We start from the raw sequence: 19,135 nt of genomic DNA, 5'->3' as shown, positions 1-19,135 counted from the left end.
CCACCAACGCGCAATAAAGGCTCAGCCCTGGCCATGGCGGTGGGCGCTGCAGAGTCTCGCACATTTATTTAGCGCCAAACCCCAATCCACGTCCCATCCTGCCCCTGGCTACACTCGCTCCATCCTCCTCTGGTCCTGGTGTTGTCCCTAGGGCCAGTGGTCACCCTGGGGCCGGCACAGCCACAGGGTCACCACGGGCACTAGTGGCTGTGTTGGCCTGGCCCATCCTGCTGGGGCTGCCCTAGGTGCCAGAGGAGCCAGCGGGCGCAGTTCCCGAAGACGTCGGCCTCCGTCTCCACGCCAGCCAGTGCATGGCCGCCCTCCGGGTACCACAGCAGCCTGTGGGGCAGGATGGGGGATGCTCAGCCAGTGCCCTGGGGCTCCCTGCCCACTCCCACCCCCCCTGCACCCCACTCACCGTGTTGGCACACCCCTGGCCCGCAGCACTCTGTACAGCTCCAGTGCCTGCGTGGGGCTGACGCGCCGGTCCCGGGCGCCCACGCACAGCAGCACTGGTGTCCGCACCTGTGGCGCAGTCGGCAGTGGGTGCCCAGCACCCCATGCTGAGCACCCCATACCCATCCTGCCCCTGCCTTACCTGCACCGCCTGGGCAATGGGCGAGCGCAGCAGCATGGCGGCCACTTCCTCGGCGTGGGGCACCCGCTCGAAGGAGTAGGGCAGCCCCAGGGAGGCGTAGCGCCTGCGGCACGGAGGTGCTGGGTGCCGTGGGGATGTGGCACGACACAGCATGGCACGGGGTGGGGGGGGCGGCACTCACCAGTCGGGGATGTCGGAGGTGCCCAGCAGTGCGGGCAGGTTGGAGACTGGGCTGCGCAGGGCGCAGGCTTGGTAGCGCTCGGGCTCGCGGGTGAGGAGGTGGAGGGCGATGAAGGCTCCGTGGGAGCCAGCCAGCAGGGCCAGGCGGTGTGGGTCTAGGGGCTCGCTGCGCAGCACCTGCTCCACTGCCAGCTGCCACCGTGGGGCACCCACCATCAGCACCCAAACATCAGCACCACCCTGGCAGCACCCCATCATCAACACCCCCCAGCACTCCCCAGCCCAGCAGCCCTCACCTGGGTGTCCGCCACATCCTGTTCACCCACTTGGGAGAGCAGGGAAGTGATGCTGGCCTGGCCGAAGCCCAGGGAGCCACGGTAGTTCACTGGGGAGATGGGGGCCATAGGTGTCATGTCCTCAGTGGAGCATGGGGCCACACATCCCTGGGCTCCCCAGCACTCACCCAGGAGCACAGCGAAGCCCAGCTGGCACAGTGCGGCCATACTCGGGCGCCAGCGGGCATCAAAGACGGCGTGGGGGCCACCTGGGGCCAGCAAGGACATCACCCGGGGTGCCACCAGCACCACTAGGGCATCCCTGCTGTCCCCTCACTCACCGTGGGGGCACACGACGAGGGGACGTGGTGCTGTGCTGTCTGGTGGGCTCAGCAGCAGGGCCTCAAAGGCCTGGGCACCTGCGCCAGGGAAAGGGTCTCACTCCGCACCCACCACCCCAGGCACCCGGCACCCTGCCCACCCCCCGCACCCGAGGGTCCCCAGCACCCAGGCAGTACCCAGGTCCGGTGGGGACCCCCGGGCGCTCACCACGTGTGGCTGGGCTCTGCCTGCTGCAGGGTGGCCGGACTGTCAGGGTCTTCCAGGTGACACCGGGCACTGTTGGGGAATCCTCCACCCGCACCCAGTGGAGGGGCAGCTCCCGGCCTGACGGCGGCAGCACCGCCACCACCTGGAGATGGGCAGAGGGTGGCACCAGGCACCCCTGCCCCAGGGCAGCTGGCCCCTGCTGGGGTGTAATTGGCCCCAATGTGCCCATGGTCCCAGTGCTCCGGTGTTCTGTGCCATGCCATGCCATGCTGTGCTGTGCCGTCCCATGCATGGATGTGCCATGCTGTGCCTGATCATACTGGTCTGTGCCATGCTGTGCTGTCCTTGGCCATGCCATGCTGTACCTGGCCCTGGCACGCTGTGCCTGGCTGTGCCATGCCATGCTGCACTGTGCCTTGCCACCCTGTGCCATGCAATGCTATGCTGGATCTGTGCCATGCAATGCTGGGCTGTATTGTGCCACACTGTCCTGAGCTATGCCATGCCATGCCATGCCACATCACGCTTTGCCATGTGTATTGGGTTTGCGTGGCAAGGGGTGGCTTCTGTGAAAAGCTGCTAGAAGCTTCCCCCATGTCCAATAGAGCCAATGCCAGCCAGTTCCAAGATGGACCTGCCACTGGCCAAAGCCGAGCCCATCAGTGACAGTGGTAGCACCTCTGGGATAACATATTTAAGAAGGGGGGGGAACCCTATGCAACTGCAGCCGGAGAGAGGAGTGAGAATATGTGAGAGAAACAACTCTGCAGATACCAAGGTCAGTGAAGAAGGAGGGGGAGGAGGTGATCCAGGCGCCAGAGCAGAGATTCCCCTGCAGCCTGTGGTGAAGACCATGGTGAGGCAGGCTGTTCACCTGCAGCCCACGGAGGTCCATGGTGGAGCAGACATTCACCTGCAGCCCGTGGAGGACCCCATGCTGGAGCAAGGGGATGCACCTGAAGGAGGCTGTGACCCTATGGGAAGCCCGCGCTGGAGCAGGCTTCTGGCAGGACCCGTGGCCCCATGGTGAGAGGAGCCCAGGCTGGAGCAGGTTTGCTGGCAGGGCTTGTGACCCTGCGGGGGACCCACGCTGGAGCAGTCCATTCCTGAAGGACTGCGCCCTGTGGAAGGGACCCACGCCGGAGCAGTTCATGAAGAACTGCAGCCCATGGGAAGGACCCACATTAGAGAAGTTCATGGAGGACTGTCTCCTGTGGGAGGGACCCCACGCTGGAGCAGGGGAAGAGTGTGAGGAGTCCTTTTTCCCCAAGTTGAGTCTGTTTTGCCTATGACATTAACTGGTGAGTGATCTCTCCCTGCCTTTATCTTGACTCACAAGCCTTTCATCATATTTTTCTCTCCCCTATCCAGCTGAGGAGAGAGTGATAGAGCGGCTTTGGTGGGACCCTGGCATTCAGCCATGGACAACCCACCACACCACGGCATGCTGCACCATGTCACGCTGTGTCGGGTCATGCCGTGCCATGCCATGCTATGCCTGGCTGCACATTCCCATGCTGTGTTGTGCTGCGCCATGCGGTGCCGGGGCTCTGCTCACCAGGCTGGGGGGGCGGTGTGGGGCGGAGCAGGAGGCCACCAGCAGGTCCCACTGGAGGGTGAGCAGCTCCCAGCACCCTTCAGGCAACCCTGGGGACAAAGAGGATGCCGGCACTTGCGGATGCTCGCTAGGGCACTGTGGGCGGCCCAGCGCCACATACCTGACGTCAGGTTGGTGACAGTGGCCGCCTCCGTGTCCACGAGCAGCAGGTCCTGCAAGGGGTCAGAGTACAGGCAGCTGTGTCACCACGCGTCACGGGGGCCATGTCCCCGTCCCCTCGCCCCATCCCCAGGGCTCACTGTGCGGCTCCGTTGTGGGGTGCCCAGCACGGCTCGCCGGCTGTCAGCTGCCCAGCACCGCAGCGGCAGCGTCTCAGCGTAGAGCCCAGTGAAGGCTGTGAGCGGGGCAGAGCGCTGGTGAGACGGAGCCACGGGCACACGGAATGGGAGGGGTCCCGACCCCATGGCAGTGCCCAGCCCTGCCCGCCGCACCACACTCACCCTCTGTGGGCTCCTGTACCACATCGAGCACCGTCACTGTCTGCCTTGTCTGCCAGGTGAGCTGGGGAGAGCCGGTGGTCAGGGACAGACCCCCACCGGGGAAAGTGAGGCAGGGAGACTGAGGAATGAGCCCGCTCCCCTGCCCCAGCTGGGCATGGCGAGAGGCTGTGACATCCTGAGCCGGGTCCTGTGCTGGCAGCACAGGGTGGCACAGCTGTGCCCGGTACCCGCAGGGCCCTGCTCACCATGCGCAGACGCAGGCACTGCCGGTGGGGCCCCCCCAGGTCTCCCTCCAAGTAGAGCAGGCGCCGGCCATTGGGGCTCAGCCGAGGGGAGCAGGCGGCACTGTGCTCGGCTGATAGCAGCTCTGCGGGTGGCAGGGGGTCAGCGCCCTGGGGACCCCCAAAACCCAGGGCACCCCCTGCGTCCCCGGTGCTCACCGCAGAGCCCACTGGCCAGGTCCAAGTGGAAAATCCCTGACCTGGGAGGAGGCGCAGGTCAGGCTGGAGCCCCGCGGCCGTCCCGAGCCCCTGCTGTGCCAGCACAGGGTGGACATCCTGGCACAGTGCTGGGTGCCCCGGGGAACCCACCTCCTGTTGGAGCAGGCTCTCAGCCCCAGGCGGAAGGGCTCATGCCACCAGCCCACGAACACCACACCGCAGTCGTCTGGGGACCACAGAGCCTGTGCGACAGCTGGGCTCATCCCACAGCCCCAGGCTGGCCCCCCCGGGGCTCTCCCTGCACCCCATCCTGACCTGGCCAGGGGAGAGATGCTCCGGGACACCCTCCAGCACTGAAAGGCTGCTGCCCTCCAGGTCCAGGGCACAGAGGACTGGCATGCTGCGGGTGCTCAGCGCCTCCCCCCAGTCCTCACGGTACACGAACTGCTCACCCTGCGGCACAGCCCCGTCAGGCCCACAGTCGGTGGCCCCACACATGGGGGTCCATACATGGCACGCTCATGAGGCGTATGGCATGCTCACGGGGTGCACGGCATGCTCATGGGGCATGTGGCATTCTCACAGCATGCATGGCACACTCACAAGGTGCACAGTGTGCTCATGGGGCACATAGCATGCTCACAGGGTGCACGGCACACTTATGTGGTGCACAGACCACACTCATGGGGTGCGCAGCACACTCACGGGGCACATGGCACCCACCTCCTCATCTTCGTCCTCCTCCACTGGCCTGGCTGCTCCTGGCACATCCCAGGGGCAGGGGGGCCGTGGTTTGGGCCAGTTCTTCTCGGCCACGTAGAGCAGCCGCGTCTCTGAGCGGGACCAGGCCAGACAGGCAAAGGGCCCTGGTATGGTAAGAGGGTGCCAAAGCCCAGCCTGGCACGAGCACAGCTGCGCACCAGGCAGGCACTGGGGCTGCTGGCTGTGCTGCCCTTGCCTGCATTACGGGCAGGGGGCATGGGGAAGGGGCCCTACCCTCTGTGTAGACCGCCCCATGCTTTCCCAATGCCGTGAGGTTCACACTGTGGCTGCGCCCGCGGCTGCCCCACACCTGGGGGGACGAGGGTCAGCACTGGCACACCGTGGCCGCAGCACCCACCAGCCTGCGCTGGCACTCCAGCCACCCCGGTGAGCCCCAAGGCTGCCATGACTGGGGCAGCCTGCGTTACCTCCAGCAGCTCATGGCCCTGCTGTGGGCAGCGGCTGAGCACTGCGCGGTGCTGCCCCGTGGGCGAGTCCTGGCTGAGGAGCCTGCAGGCAGGAGGGAGGGAGGCTGCGGCAGGTAGCACGCTGCGGGCACTGGCCGTGCCACGGGCACCGGCCACACCACAGCCACGCCACCCCATCCCACAGCCTGTCTGTGCTGTACTGGTTGTGGATCTCGGTGCTGAGCGCTGCCCGGCTGACGGCGAGGCCGCCACCGCCTGTTCGCCGCAGGCTGTAGTGGCGGCTGAAGCGCAGAAGCCGGCGGCGTGACGGATCGGGGCGGCTGCACTCTGCAGGAGGGGACCGTCAGTGACTGCCTGCACCGGACCCGCGGGTCGAGAGCCCTGAGGCGGCTGAGCCTGCGACTCACCGGTGTAGAGAAGGAAGGTCTGTCCCTCCGCTGCGGCGCCAAGGGCAGCACGGGTGATGGCAGGGAACCGGCTCAGCTCCCGGTAGCAGACGGCAGGGCCGCCGGCCGCCTGGGCCGGGAGAGAGGCATGCTGGCAGGGGATGAGCTCACCCCTCTGCCCGTGCCTACCCCCCCCAAAACGGGGCTGTGCCCGCCCGCACAGCCCCCTGGCTTCCCCTGCCCACCTCTATGCCCCGCTCAGTTCCTGAGGCCATGGGGCCTTGCTCTGCTGCGCTGGGCCACTGGCGCCTGCTGCTTGGCAGCGAGGCAGGCTGCCAAGGTGTGCGCAAGCAGCCTGGCATGAGGGGCCTGGACGGTGCCAGCTCTCCAGCTGCCCCACACTACCCGCTGTGCCTGTGGCGGCTGCGCAGGGTTCCTTCTCTGCTGTAGCACACTGTGTCCTCGGCAGCGCACACATCGACCTGTGTGGGAGAGGCGTCTGGTGGCCACGAGCCCCTGGGGCACTGGGAGTGGAGGCGACGCTGGCACTACTGTTAGAGACACCAGGGGTGCTGAGCTACACCATTTATTGGGGGGCGGCAGGGGGCTGTTAGCATCGCAGGTGCTTGAGCAGCCACAGCGCCATGTTCATGAAGCCATCGGCTTCAGCCTCAACGCCAGCCAGCGCGTGGTTGTTCCCTGGGTACCAGAGCAGCCTAGAAGGGAGAGGGGGGTTAGCACTGTGCCCACATCCCCCCCACCTGGGCACCCAGCACCCCACTCACCGTGTGGGGACTCCCCGGGCCTTGAGGGCACGGTAATACTCCAGCCCCTGCTTGGGGGGCACACGCCGGTCGTCCTCCCCCAGCATCAGCAGCACAGGTGCGCAGACCTGTGGGAGTGGCACAGCCTCAGTGCCGGCACTGCCGGCGGGGACGGGGATGGGGACAGGGATGTACCTGGTCAACGTAGCGCATAGGCGACTTGTGCAGCATCTCCGTCCACTGGGCCGGGTCCAGCAGGGTGTCGGGCACGTAGGGCAACCCCGTCTCCGTCAGGCACCTGCGGGTGAGAGGGACAGGGGCACGTGCAGGGCCGCGGCGGTGGGGGGCCGGGGGTGGTGGTACTCACCAGTCAGGGATGTCGGTAGCAGCCACCATGGAGGCGATGTTCACCACAGGGTTGCGGACCACGCAGGCACGGTAGGTGTCGGGGAACTGGCCGAGGAGGTGGCACGCCAGAAAGCCCCCGTGCGAGCCGCCCACCAGCGCCACCCGGCCAGCGTCCAGTGACTCCTCCTGCAGCACCCGCTCCACACAGAGCTGCCACCACCGGGGACACCTGCTTAGGCAGGCGGCCCCGCTTTCCCTCCTTGGAGGTAACCGCAGGAGTACAGGGTGTCCCAGGGCTGTGTGCCAGGGCCATACCTGCACATCGCACACGTCCTGTGTGCCCACGTTGCCCGGCAGGGAGGCCACGCTGTCCTGGCCAAAGCCCAGTGACCCGCGGTAATTCACTGGGGAGGAGGCAGCGTCAGAGACCTTCCTTCCCCTGCCCTGGCCCCACCATGGGCACCGTGCCACCCAGCAGCCCTGGCCCCCTGGCATCACTCACCCAGCAGCACGGCGAAGCCCATGCGGCAGAGTGCCGCTGGGTACAGCATCCACCCAGCTGTGAAGACGGAGTGGGGGCCCCCTATGAAAGACAAAGTGGGGTGACGCTGCCCGGCCCAGGCAGGGGCATGGCAGTGGGGGGCAAGCTCTTACCATGGGGCATCACGACCAGGGGTGGCTTCTGGGCAGCGGGACCCTCGCTTGGGCGCAGCAGGATGGCATCAAAGTCCAGGCCCCCTGCAGAGGCGGGGTGGGGAGTGTCAGGGCTTGGCGGGGGCACCAGAGCCCAGCCCGGCCCCCCCGGGCACTCACTGTACTGGGGGTGCTCCTGCTCCGGCGGGGGCTGCAGGGTGCGGATGCCCCAGCTGATGCCGGGCACAGTGGGTGCATCCTGCAGGCAGACCCACCGTGCCTGCGCCTCCTGGCTGGCGCTAGGCAGAACAGTCACTTTCTGCACAGGGAGAAGTGTCAGTGCTGGCACCAAGAGGGGCTGGTGGGTGCTGGGGAGAGGGGCGTCACCTTACCAGTGTGGGGGGGCAGCTAGGGGTGGAGAACCTGGCCACCAAGATGTCCCGGTCAATGGTGAGGACAGACCAGCTTCCCTGTGGACCATCTGGGGAGGAGGGAGGGGTCAGACCTGCAGATGCAATCCCCTCCCCAGCGCTGGCACCGGCATGGCCCTGCCGGCCTGGCACTCACCGGCCGTCAGCGAGGTTGTGGCGCCTGTCACCGTGTCCACCACGAACACATCCTAGTGGCATGAGGGCAGAGTCCAGCAGAGCCCTGACCCCGCCCAGCCCCCCTGAGTGCCCCTGTGCCATCCCGGCACAGCAGCCCTCACCTGCTGGCTGCGCTGGGCCGTATCCAGCACGAGCCTGCGGCTGTCGGCCGCCCAGCACAGCCCGGGCAGAGCGCCGCAGTAGATGCCCGGGAAGGCGCCTGTAAGGAGAGTGGCAGTGGTCAGCACCCCCCCCCCCCCGTGCCCCTCCCACCACCCCCGGGGCTGTACTCACCCCACACCTGCCGCGGCACGGCCTCCAGCACCGTGCTGGTGTGCTTGGTGTACCAGTCATACTGTGGGAGACAGGGCACAGGACGAGTTTTGCAGGGTCTCAGCCCACCCACCCCTGCTGCAGCCTGGGGAGGGGGCACCAGCACCTTCCTGCCAGCCCCTGCCCTGGCACGGCCACCCCACCACCTTCCTGGTGTCCTCCTGGCGCCACTCACCATGCGGAGGCGGCTGCACTGCTGGTGGGGGCCCAGGGCGTCGTTCTCCAAGTAGACGATGCGGCAGCGGTCAGGGCTGAGCCGCGGGGACCACACGGCCCTGGTGTCCTCGGAGAGGAGCTCTGCATGGGCATGAAGAAACGGTGAGGGGCTGTGGAAAGCTGGGGTGCCGGCGAGGCTGGGGCACGTGCTGCTCACCGCATCTCCCGCCCGTCAGGTCCACGTAGAAGAGCGCTGACCTGCCGGCAGAGACGGGTGTTACCGTGGGGCCGGGGAGCCTGGCTGTGGGGCCGTGTGCACAATGGGGACTCACCGGCGGTTGGTGCAGTGCCGCAGCCCCAGGCGGAAGGGCTCATGCCACCAGCCCACGAACACCACGCCGGTGTCACCGGGGGACCAGAAAGCCTGCGGGGAGATGGGGGGTGAGTGGTTCAGCCCACCACTGCCCCCTGAAACCTCCCTGCTCCGATTCCCCAGGGCACCCTGTCCTGACCTGGCCAGGAGAGAGGTGCTCCGGGACACCCTCCAGCACTGAGATGCTGCTGCCCTCGATGTCCAGGGCGCAGAGGACGGGCACGCTGCGGGTGCTCAGTGCTTCCCCCCAGTCCTCGTGGTATACGAACTGCTCGCCCTGTGGCACAGCCCTGTTAGCCCCATGGCTGCCTCCGCTGGCCCCAGCCAGCCTGGGGTGGAGGGACCCCACCTTGAGGGGCGTGTCATCCTTCTCGGGGTGCCCCGTGTCCTCGTCAGAGGTGCCCAGCTCCGGAGCTTTGCTCTGAAAGAAGGACTCGGCCTTGGGACGCTTCTTCTCCGCCACGTAGAGCAGGTGGGTCTCCGAGTGCGACCAGGCCAGGCAGCCAAACTGGTCTGTAGGGGCCAGTCAGGCACTGGCCACCCCATCCCCTCAGGACCCCACGTCCCCCAGCATCCCCTGGCCCCTCACCATCGTCATAGACGCTGCCGTGCTTGTCCAGCGCCGTCAGGTCGATGCTCTTCACCTTACGGTTCTGATCCCAGACCTGGGGGCAGAGATGCCGGGGTGGCCCCAAGCCACAGCGTGGATCTGGCCCTGAGCCGCAGCATGGATCTGCCCCCCCCCGGCCCCCTCCTCACCTCCAGGAACTGCTTCTCCTTCTCCTTCTCCTTGCCAGGGACCTTGCGCAGGACGGCCTTCAGTGCCCCGCTGGGGGACTCCCGGCTCAGCAGCCTGCGGGCGGGTGGGCGCCTGTCAGCCCCCCACCACTGGCACCCCAAGGGGACGCTGTTGTGGGGGACGGGGCAGGACCGGGACTCACTCATCCTTGATCTCGGAGCAGGTGCCGGCGGGCCCCGAGTAGACGACAGAGGCCTCGTCATGGAAGATCAGGTACTGGCGGCAGAACTTGACGTTCTCGGACCGTGCCAGGTCCCGTTGTGACCACTCTGTGAGGAGCGGGGTGAGGACACCCACCACATCCCCGCGGAGCAGGTGGAGACCCCCCGGACACCCCCGGAGTCCCCAGGGGACCACCCTGTCCCCGTACCGGTGTAGAGGCTGCAGTACTTGCCCCCGTACTGGGTGGTGACGTCGGGGCCGAGGCAGGCAGCGCTGAGCCCTGGGTGCCGGCTCAGCTCTCGGTACAGCTCCGCCATCTCCTCCGTGTTCGACAGCACCTGCAGGACCCACTGGGCTGGCTGGGGGTGCGGGGCCATGCCAGTGTGCGGGGAGGGCGATACCCGGGGAGTGGCGGGGCACAGGGGCAGTCACTGGGGCACCAGGGTACAGGGGGGGATTAGGAGGGTACCAGGGGAAGTGACTGCAGTACCAGGGGTGCAGAGCCGGGAAAGTTTTACTGGGGTACCAGGGGCACTGCCTGGGGGTGCACAGCCAGGGCAGTTATTGGGGTACAGGGCAGGCAAGGGGTACCGGGGCAGTACTGGGGTGCAACGCTGGGGCAGTTACTGATGTATCAGCGGGGATGAGGGTAGCAGGGGGCAGTTACTGGGGTACCAGGGGCAGAACCGGGGTGAAGCGCTGCGGCAGCTATTGGGGTACACGGGGGGATTCGGAAGGTGCTGGGGGTCACTGGGGGTGCAGAGCTGGGGCAGTTCCTGGGGTACCGGTGGGTACGAGAGCAGCGGGGGGCAGCTGCTGGGGTACACAGGGGGATTAGGAGGGTACTGGGGCAGTTACGGGCGCACGGGGGGCAGCCCCGCGGGTGCAGAGCCTGGGCAGCTACCGGGGCGCCGGGGGGGGGGGGGGGCGAGGAGGGGACAGTGCCCGGGACGGGGCTCCCGGGGGTTGCGATGAGGGGGCTCCCGGGGCGGGGGGGCAGCGGGGCCGGGCGGGGTCCCGGGGCAGTGACGTCACGGCACCCCCTCCTCCCCGCCCGCAGCCCCTCACCGGCGGCTCCATGTCGTGGCGGCGCGGCGGGGGCGGGGCCAGCGTCAGCACTTCCGGGACGGAGGCGGGGCCGGCGGCTTGCGGCACCTCCCATTGGCTGCGGCGCTGGGGCAGCCGCCCGCGCTGCGGCGCCCCCCGGTGGGCGCGGGCGGCGCCGCTGCCGGAGGCCTCGAAGCTGGGGCCCGCGCTGCTGCCCGGCCGGCCCCGCCCTCCCCCGGCGCCGCCCCAGCCCGGAGGCACCGGTTCACCCGCCGGCCCCCGTTGCAGCCGTACCCGGGGGCCAGGGCGCGGACCCGCAGCTTCTGGGCCGCCCCGCAGTGCTTTCCCCGGCAGGTGGCTGCAGCACAGGGGCGCCGTGCGCAGGCCGGCGGGGATCGGGCCCTTGGGACCCCCAGGGACCCCCAGCCCAACAGCCCGGCCGGGGGGGGATCGGGCCCTTGGGGGCCCCCAGGGACGCACCAGCCCCGCAGCCCCGGGCGTGGGCTGCAGAGCCCGCCAGTGCTTGGTCCCAGCCAGGCCCACGGGGCTCCCAGTGCGGCTGCCCCCTGTGTGCTGGGGGTCCGGCCCCCCATCCCCCCTCGCCGCAGGCAGGAAGCGGGGCCACTCCGTGGTTTGTGTCAAGTCCTTTTTATTCTGTTCCCACAGAAACACCTGGTGAGGGGGCAGCTTCTGGGAGGGAGTCACGACACAGCGGCGGGGGTGGTACGGCACGGTACGGCACGGTACGGCACGGTACGGGGTCACTACGGGTGGCACAGAGCACAGCAGACACGCACACTGTCACAATGTTCAGAGGGAGCGCACCCGGCATCGCACTTACCGCTGGAAACGGCGCCCGGCCGCGCTCGGCCCTTCCTCTTTGCACCCTCCGTCCCCCCACCCCGGCCAGCAGACTGCCACAATTCGGGCTGGGGGCCCGGCCCGGCGCGGTGGGCTACACGCCCCCGGTCCCGGTGAGCGCAGCGGCGAGGCGGCGGATGTGCTCGGGCGGCGAGACAGGCCCCGGCGGGGGTCTCAGTCCCGCGTGCGATTTACACACTGTACAAGTATTTACAGCGCGAGGGGCGGCAGGGGCCAGGGGCCCAGAGGAGGCACCCTCAGGCTATGCACTTGTCATCGATGGGGAGAGGCGGCGGGTGTGCGCAGGGCCGGGGCTCTCCTCCGTGGGGCTGCCCCACGGGAGCGCCGCGCTCCCCCCCGCCCCGCAGCCGCCGGCCTCTCCCCCAGCCTCGGACACAGGCAGAGCCCCCTGCGAGGGACCTGCCGCAGGGCGTGGGCTTCCCATGGTGACCGGGTCCTCGATAACAAGTGCATAAATCTGCTAAGAGCTTTCAGTACGGTGATGGACTGATGGAAAAGAAAAAAAGAAAAGTCCAGGCAAAGAACAGCAAGCACTGAAAGGCAGGTGGAACCGTGCAGAGAAGTAGCAAGCCATGCTCTACAATGGGACAGACGGTCACGGGCGCTAGGGCTGCCCTTTGGCAAAGTGGCCCTCCGTGGGTCGAACATGCCACGAATTCATACGCACGGGTGGTCAATAAAGAGTAGTTATCGGGTCGCTCAGCGGCACGCTTTGCAATGAAACCCTTAGGCGCGACATTGAACTGACTAGCTATTCACAGGTCTTGTTCTGGAGTCGTGTTATTTCGTTGCATAGAACATCAGGCGGGCAAGCGGGCGGCTGCAGCCCGCCACGGGGGGCACCAGGGGGGTACCGCCGTCGCGGGGAGGCAGCGGGGCGTGGGCGGCACGTGGCTGTACGCTGGCAAGCCCCCTCCTTGGGCTGCCTTCAACCCCCACGGGGAACCCCCCTCCTGGCGGGGCAAGCGGGCTTTGGCCGCTGGTCACCGCACTGGCCATCCCCGCAAAATGGCTTGAGAAGGACTTGGATTGCACAGTAAGAGGAAGGATACTGCCGGAGGCAAAGCTCTCCTGATCTTGTTCCACGGGATTTGTGCTCTTTTGTAGCCTCCTGCACTCTATTGCTTCTACAGACGACAGCCCGTGTGCTAACTTATCGCACAAAGCAAAGAGGGAAGAGGATTTGGTACAAAGTTTAAAAAAAAAAAACCCCAAAACCAAAATAAAATGAACCCAGAGAAACTGAGAAAAAAAGGACCCCCCCGACGACGCCTCGTGCCCCCCCCCGGTGCAGATGAGGTATACACAGAAATCAAAGTGGGATGATTAAGGCTGTTCTTGAAAGAAAAGGGGTACCCGGCGGCGGGCGCGCTGGCTGCGTGGCGAGGGCGAGCGCAGCCCTTTCAATGCTTCCAATGGCTTCGGGGCGGCGGCGTGTGCCGGAACACGCACCTGGCCGGCGGCCGTGTCGGCAAAGGCCGGCTGTGCCGCCTGTCAGAGTCCTATGGCCTCATATTTCGGTAGTGAAACAGTGTTAGGTCCTAGCTGACGCGCTCCGGGGGCTCCCCAGTGGGGCCAGGAGCGGGCCGCAGTGCAGGGGGCACGGGGATGGCCCCGGTGGGGTGGACGGGGTCGGGAAGGAGGAGTGGCGCCTGCGGCGCCCAGCCCTCGGCTCACGTGGGGGGAAAAACCTATGAAGAGGCCAGAGCTGGGGTTCGGAGGGAGCAACTCTGCGTATAATCTTGAGAAAGGGCCACGGCCCACCTACAGGGCCTGACCCGACGGTCCGGATCAGGCCTGTCCCCTCGGGGCGGCCGCTGGGGCTCGCCACATGCCGCGCCGGAGCTGCTCGCCAGGCGTGGGGGGCGCCCGCCCCGGGGTATCTGCCGGGCCCCCACTCAGCCGCCGTTTGGTCCAGCATCCAGGGATTGCCCTGCTTTCAAAAGCTTGCAAGAGACAGAGAGAGAGGCGTTAGCGTGAGCAGTGATGTCCCCATAAAGGGGACCCCACTGAGCAGCAGTGCCGGCCCAAGCAAACGGGCGGCGGCGAGCCAAGAGGTGCTGCCGGCAGAGCAGCTGCTGCCGCCCCCGCGCTGGACGGGCTCCTGGCACAGAGCTCAGGCTGCCCAAACCTTCCCTGCAAACCCAGGGTCTGCACTAGCATTTGCATAGCATGGGCCCACGCGGGGCTGCTGAGACCGGGGAACAAGGCCAAACCCCTACACCTTGGCTTGGGGCCAGCACTTGGGGATGAGGATGGGGATGAGTGGCCCAGTGCAAAGGGGACGGGGCTGCACCGTGTCCTTCTCACTCTGGGGGCTGGGAGCGTCGCAGGGCAGGGCTCAGTGGGTGGCAAGTGGGACAGCAGTGCTGCGGGAGCCCTGGGGATGGCATGGTGGAGGGGACCGGTGTGATGGAGGGAACCAGTGTGCGGCTGTGCCCTGGACACTCACCGTTATACTCAGAGTCCGGCGCCGCATGCTGAATTCACTGGCTTCTTCATAGGTTTTTCCACTGCAACGACTCGATCTCCACTCGCTTCCCAAACTCCTGTGGCAGGAGGGAGCGGAAGGGCATCAGGTGTAGTTGGGGCAGGAAGAGCCCATGGCACAGCGCGCAGTGCCGGCTGCACTCACCTTGTGCCGTTCTCTCACCAGAACGAAGTGAACTTCTTGCCAAAAGCCGACACCGCTGCAGGGAACCCAGGAGAGGCATCAGCACAGTGCAGCCGCCCCGGCCACCCACCTCCCTGGCCCCCAAACCGTGGGAGCACTGCATCCCATTGGCTGCTCCCGGCCACTCCCATGGCACCCAACCCTGTCTCAGTGCAGAAGAGCACCAGTGCCCCGTCCCTGTCCCCATCCCTGTCCCCGTGAGCAGCTCTCACCTTCAGTCAGTTTGCCTGCTTGTTCCGCTGCCCCCCCCGGCAGGATTTTTGAGAAAACGCTCTCTCCTTCCACCCCGGGCTGCCCTGTGCCTGTGCCGGTGGGACCACGCGGTCCGGCTGTCCTCGGACCGGCCTTGCTGTCTGCTGGGGACAAACAAAGCCACCATTAGCAGGGGACAGGCCCTGCTTGAGGGGTTTGGCCAAGCCCCTGGGGTGCCACGCAGCTGGTGCGGCATGGATGGCACCGTGCCGCCGGGCCCACTGACCTGCTGCTCCCAGGGGCTGTGCCGTGGGTGCTCTCCCTGGGTGCTGTGGCACTTTCGCTGTGGGTTTGGATGCGTCCGCCTGCTCTGCTTTCGGCTGGAACAAGGAAAACAGCTCTCAGGGCTTGCCCTCCTGGCAGAGCATCCTCTGCAAGCGGCCCGGACCGGGAGATGACACTGAAACCCCCTAACACTGTGGGAAAATGGGCCCCGCAGCCCCAAAAGTGGCAGGGAGGGATCCAGGGCACAGGGATCCCCTCCCAGGTCTTCTCAAGGGGATGGCTGCTCCTGCAGCACCCAGGGGCGGCTGCAGTGGGCACACAGGTGGGATACGCCTTGCCCCATGGCTCCCATCCCCAACCCTTCCCCTGCCAGCCCTTGGCCTTGGCCAGCCGGGCCACTCCCAGGCAAAGCCGTGGGGTGGGCAGGCAGCCAAGCCAGCCAAGACCCTACTTACCGCCGGTGCTGGGTGCCCGCCTGGCTGTGCATGGAGCGTGGCTGGCGTCTTCCCTGCCGCCTGGGCTGGCCCTGGCTGCTGCTGCGGTGGCCGGGATGATGGGGGTCCCTGCGTCCTGCCCCTGGCCTCGGGCTGTGCTGAGCCTGCTGGCTGAGCAGCCTGCCGCGCTGCCGGCTGCTGCCGTGCTGCCTGCTGCCCTGCCTGCTGCTGCCTGGCCACCGGTTGCTGCGGGTGTGCGACGGGCTCCGGCTTCGGTGCTGGGGCGGCCAGCCCGTGTGGCTGGGCGGGCTTCTGTGCCTTGGGAGTCTCAGCGCCATGGTGGTGAGTGGCGGGGCGGGATGGTGGGGTGTAGTCAGAGGAGCTGGGGCCGTAGGGTGCAGGCGTGCGGGGCTCGGGCTGCTGCGCTTTCTTGGCAGTGGCCGGTGGCCCATGGCCACGGGACTCATGGCGGCCAGGCTCCCGCGGGTGTTGCTTGCCTGAGCGGCGTGGGGGCTCGTCGCCAGCATGCCGGGAGGTGCCAGCATGGCGCCCGTACTCCCCGTGGTGCCGGTGCTCGCGGTGCTGGGGGTAGTCGTCGTGCTGCCACGGGTCCTCGTCGGGGGGCTCGTCGTAGTCGTGGTAGGTGTGCTTAACCGGGGGTCTCTTCTGCGAGGAAGAGTGGCCACCGTAGTGCCTGACCCTCTCCGCCCGCGCCTCCCTGGGCTTATCAAACCAGTCTGTCTCCTCCTGACCCAAATGATAGGCTTCGGAAACCAAAAACAAACCACAGTCAAGCTCTCGCTCAAGGCCGCCCGGGCGGAAGCCATGCAATGAGGCGGGAGAGGCAAGCAGCGGGCACGCGCAGGGGGGACAGCCCGCGCTGGGACGCGCACGGCACGGTGCGGCAGGGCACCGCGTGGAACCCGTTAACACCGAACACCCGGGGCAGGGGGAGGAAGGCACGTGTCAAGCAAACTGAGGCGGTGAGAGTGTCTCTGCATACGAGCGGATGGGCATGCCCCGGGGAAGTGCCATGCTCTGGGGTGGTCACCACGGGGAGCCGTTACCTTCACTGTCCGAGACAACGCAATGGGCATCGTCCATGCCGTAGCCCTCCTCGTGCTTGTACGAGTGACTCCTTGGCACGTCTTTGATGTGCTCTTGCACATCAGGCAACGAGTGGCTGGAGCAGAACTGGGAGCAGGGGTCCCCCGCCGACTGGGGGCCGGGTCCCCCCATGGCACGTGACCCCCCCACCGCCTTCCCCAGGGGGCTGACGGGGCTCTCCTCCTCTGAGGGCTGCGTGCGGATGGGCGCCCGCCCACGGCTCTGGCTCATGCCGAGGGACGAGGGCTTGGAGCTGCCTTTCTGGGGGCGGTCCGCACCCTCCCGCTCATAGGACTTGCTCCGGCCGCCTGCCTCCCTGCTGGAGGACTTTTCCACCCCGTAGCCAGAGGAGCGAGTTCTGCTGCCAGCGGAGTAGACCCGCTCCTCCTCGTCCACCAGATCCCGGCTGGAGACGCCATAGTACTTCTGCTGCTCGTAGACATTCTTCTTCAGGCCGTAGGTGATCTCCTCCTGCAGCTTCTTGGCCCTGGAGGCCACGTTGCTGCTGCTGACCGAGGTTGTCGCTGCGTAGGAGGCTAGGTCCGACTCCACGTCTTTGGCTTCTTCGATGGGGGAGAACTTGGAGATCTTCTGCTCCATGCCCTGCTTCCTGTGCTTGCTGCGCTTTGAGGAGACGACAGCGGGTGCCAGGTTCTTGGATGAATGCTTTGGCAGTGCCGCACTGGAGCCATGCTTGTCTGCCCGTGAGGAGTGCCGGTACTCATTGTCCCCGTAGTAGTAGGACGAGCCAGTGGAGCTCCCTGACACCCTGCCATTGCCCTCCGTGCCCCGGTGATAGCTGTTCTTCCCTCGATGGTCAGGGCCATGGTGGTCATAGACGTCCTCCTCAGACTCCTCCTCGGCTCTGGTGTAGCAGCAGGGCCGGCTGGAGCCCTCAGTGTCCCCCAGCTCACTCTTCTCTCTGCTGTGGCGGCTGTCGGCACCCGTGCCTGCTGGCTCTGCTTTCTGCCCCTCCACCGCTGGGCTCTCCTTGGTGAGCTCGCTGATGTCCTCAATCATCACATAGTTACGGGGGATGTTCTGCTCCAGGCTGGTGTAGAGGGACTCGGAGGAGAAGCTGGCTGAAGGGCCCTGTGCTGCGCTGGTTCTCTCAGCTGGCCGGCCCTCGGGTGCCTTGTACTGCTCGTAGCTGCTGCTTGCTGTCGCAGCACTGAAGGTGACATCGGGGACAGCAGAGGAGCTGGTGGCCGCACTGATGACCTCGTAGTTGGTGGGGATCTTCTGCTCCAGGTCAGCCAGCGAGGTCTGTCGTGGCTTCTGGTGCCCACCAGCCATCTCTGCCGGGCTCTGGAAGAGGGTGGGCTGTGCTGCCGGCACGGCAGCCACCCCAGCGAAGGCGCTCGGGGCTTGGTAGGGGTTTTGGGGCTGGAAGCCTGGCTGGCCTGGGGTGCTCAGATCCGGGTATGCAGCACTGGGGGCCGGGAAGGTGCCGGGTGAGGCGAAGGCGGGCAGCGGGGCTGCTGGCAAGCCATCCTGCGAGGTGCTGGCCACCGGGTACTGGGGGGGCTGCAGGCGTGCTGGCGGGAAGGCGGCGGGGCCCTGCGGGGCAGGGTACGGGTAGGCACCGTAGGAGGCGGCGGCAGTGGCGAAGTTGGGGTACTGTCCGGTAGGCACGGGGCGCAGGCCACTGCTGTCATAGGCAGTGAGGCGCAGGCTGTGCAGCTCACTGTCAGACAGGTAGTCGCGGCGGTCCCCGGGGCAGCGCAGGTAGGGGTGGTCCCGCCCGCCCCCTCGCTCCTTCAGCAGTGACTCCTTGCGCTGGGTGATGCCCAGCTCCAGGTACTTCAGCTTGGCATCAATCTCCTTCTCCTCCTCGTCCAGCTCTGCCTGCTTCTTCCGCAGCTTGGTGGCCTCATGCTCCACCAGCTTCAGGTCGCGGTCCAGCTCCTTCAGCAGGCTGGCCTTGGTGACCGGCGCGGTGGCCTTGGGGGCCAGGCTGCTCAGGTAGAGCTGGGGAGCAGCCGGGCTGGCCAGGGGGACGTGGGGCTCCTCGGGTGGCGGGCTGGGCAGCGTCCGCTTCACCTTGCGCGCCAGCGGGCTCGACTGCAGCCCCCCCACCTGCAAAGCCAAGGGACACCTGGTCAGGGGCGCGGGTGGGTGTCCCCCATGTCCTCCCTGAGCATCACGGAGCTCCTCCTGTGCCCTGGGGTTGTGGTGAGGCGGCCCGCTGTGCACGTGCTCCCCCATGCACCGAGGAAGCGGTGTTTATGTAAAAGCACAATAAATAGGATGGAAGTAACAGGCAGGGCGCTTTCCGTGAGTAATTACCAGGGGTGGCAGCCGGCCAAGTGCCAGGCTGGCCGTGTGTGTGCCGCTGCCTGCTGCAAAAACTGCTTTCCGTCCTCGGGCACTTGGCAGTGGGGCTCGGGGTAGCGGCCGGGGACTGCTGCTGCCCTGGGAATTGCCCCGGGCCTCTTTGCAGGGTGCTTGGCAGCCCAAGGCAACTGCAGTGTGTGGGGACAGAAGTGGGAGCAAGAGCCACTGCAGTGTGAAATGGAGCTGTGCATGGCGGCTGCTCCTCAGGAGAGAAGGGAGACCCGGCTGGGGCAGAGGGCAAGTGACAGCCCTGATGGGCTCATGCAGCTGGTGGAGCTGCAGGGCCTCCCACTGGCTGCCGGCTCCTGGCTTCGGTGCACGTCTGTGCCCGCCAGCTGCCATCAGC

The 19,135-nt window shown here is 67.0% G+C and overlaps 2 protein-coding genes across 2 annotated transcripts in view; both read right to left on the bottom strand.

Moving 5' to 3' along the window:
• Positions 1 to 109: 109 nt before the first annotated feature.
• APEH (acylaminoacyl-peptide hydrolase) lies at positions 110 to 10,960 on the bottom strand. Its single transcript, XM_082321286.1, is given in 41 exon segments — positions 110 to 339; positions 419 to 525; positions 599 to 701; positions 780 to 970; positions 1,075 to 1,163; positions 1,242 to 1,322; positions 1,395 to 1,472; positions 1,603 to 1,744; positions 3,161 to 3,249; positions 3,321 to 3,372; positions 3,460 to 3,554; positions 3,661 to 3,721; positions 3,906 to 4,027; positions 4,101 to 4,141; positions 4,251 to 4,342; positions 4,416 to 4,553; positions 4,824 to 5,063; positions 5,067 to 5,138; positions 5,142 to 5,172; positions 5,291 to 5,372; positions 5,698 to 5,806; positions 5,922 to 5,988; positions 6,297 to 6,392; positions 6,462 to 6,568; positions 6,636 to 6,738; positions 6,808 to 7,192; positions 7,291 to 7,371; positions 7,443 to 7,740; positions 7,814 to 7,902; positions 7,989 to 8,040; positions 8,131 to 8,228; positions 8,303 to 8,363; positions 8,517 to 8,638; positions 8,715 to 8,755; positions 8,830 to 8,921; positions 9,010 to 9,383; positions 9,460 to 9,535; positions 9,630 to 9,723; positions 9,812 to 9,938; positions 10,040 to 10,169; positions 10,900 to 10,960. Coding segments are annotated over 41 exon segments (4,659 nt in total). The 5' UTR covers positions 10,912 to 10,960; the 3' UTR covers positions 110 to 200.
• A 3,449-nt stretch (positions 10,961 to 14,409) lies between these two features.
• Positions 14,410 to 19,135, bottom strand: part of BSN (bassoon presynaptic cytomatrix protein) — a gene marked incomplete at both ends in the record, with an annotated part of 92,833 nt that continues 88,107 nt past the window's right edge. The window contains 5 exons of the mRNA XM_082321504.1: positions 14,410 to 14,450; positions 14,647 to 14,790; positions 14,913 to 15,006; positions 15,367 to 16,109; positions 16,413 to 18,531. Of these exons, the coding sequence (XP_082177630.1) occupies positions 14,410 to 14,450; positions 14,647 to 14,790; positions 14,913 to 15,006; positions 15,367 to 16,109; positions 16,413 to 18,531 (3,141 nt within the window). The remainder of the gene's footprint in view (positions 14,451 to 14,646; positions 14,791 to 14,912; positions 15,007 to 15,366; positions 16,110 to 16,412; positions 18,532 to 19,135) is intronic.

The sequence above is a fragment of the Platalea leucorodia genome (genome assembly GCF_965183815.1).
Source record: "Platalea leucorodia genome assembly, chromosome: 9".
NCBI lineage: Eukaryota > Metazoa > Chordata > Aves > Pelecaniformes > Threskiornithidae > Platalea > Platalea leucorodia.
The sequence above is the reverse complement of the archived record's forward strand: the minus strand, read 5'-3'. Positions and strand labels throughout refer to the sequence as shown.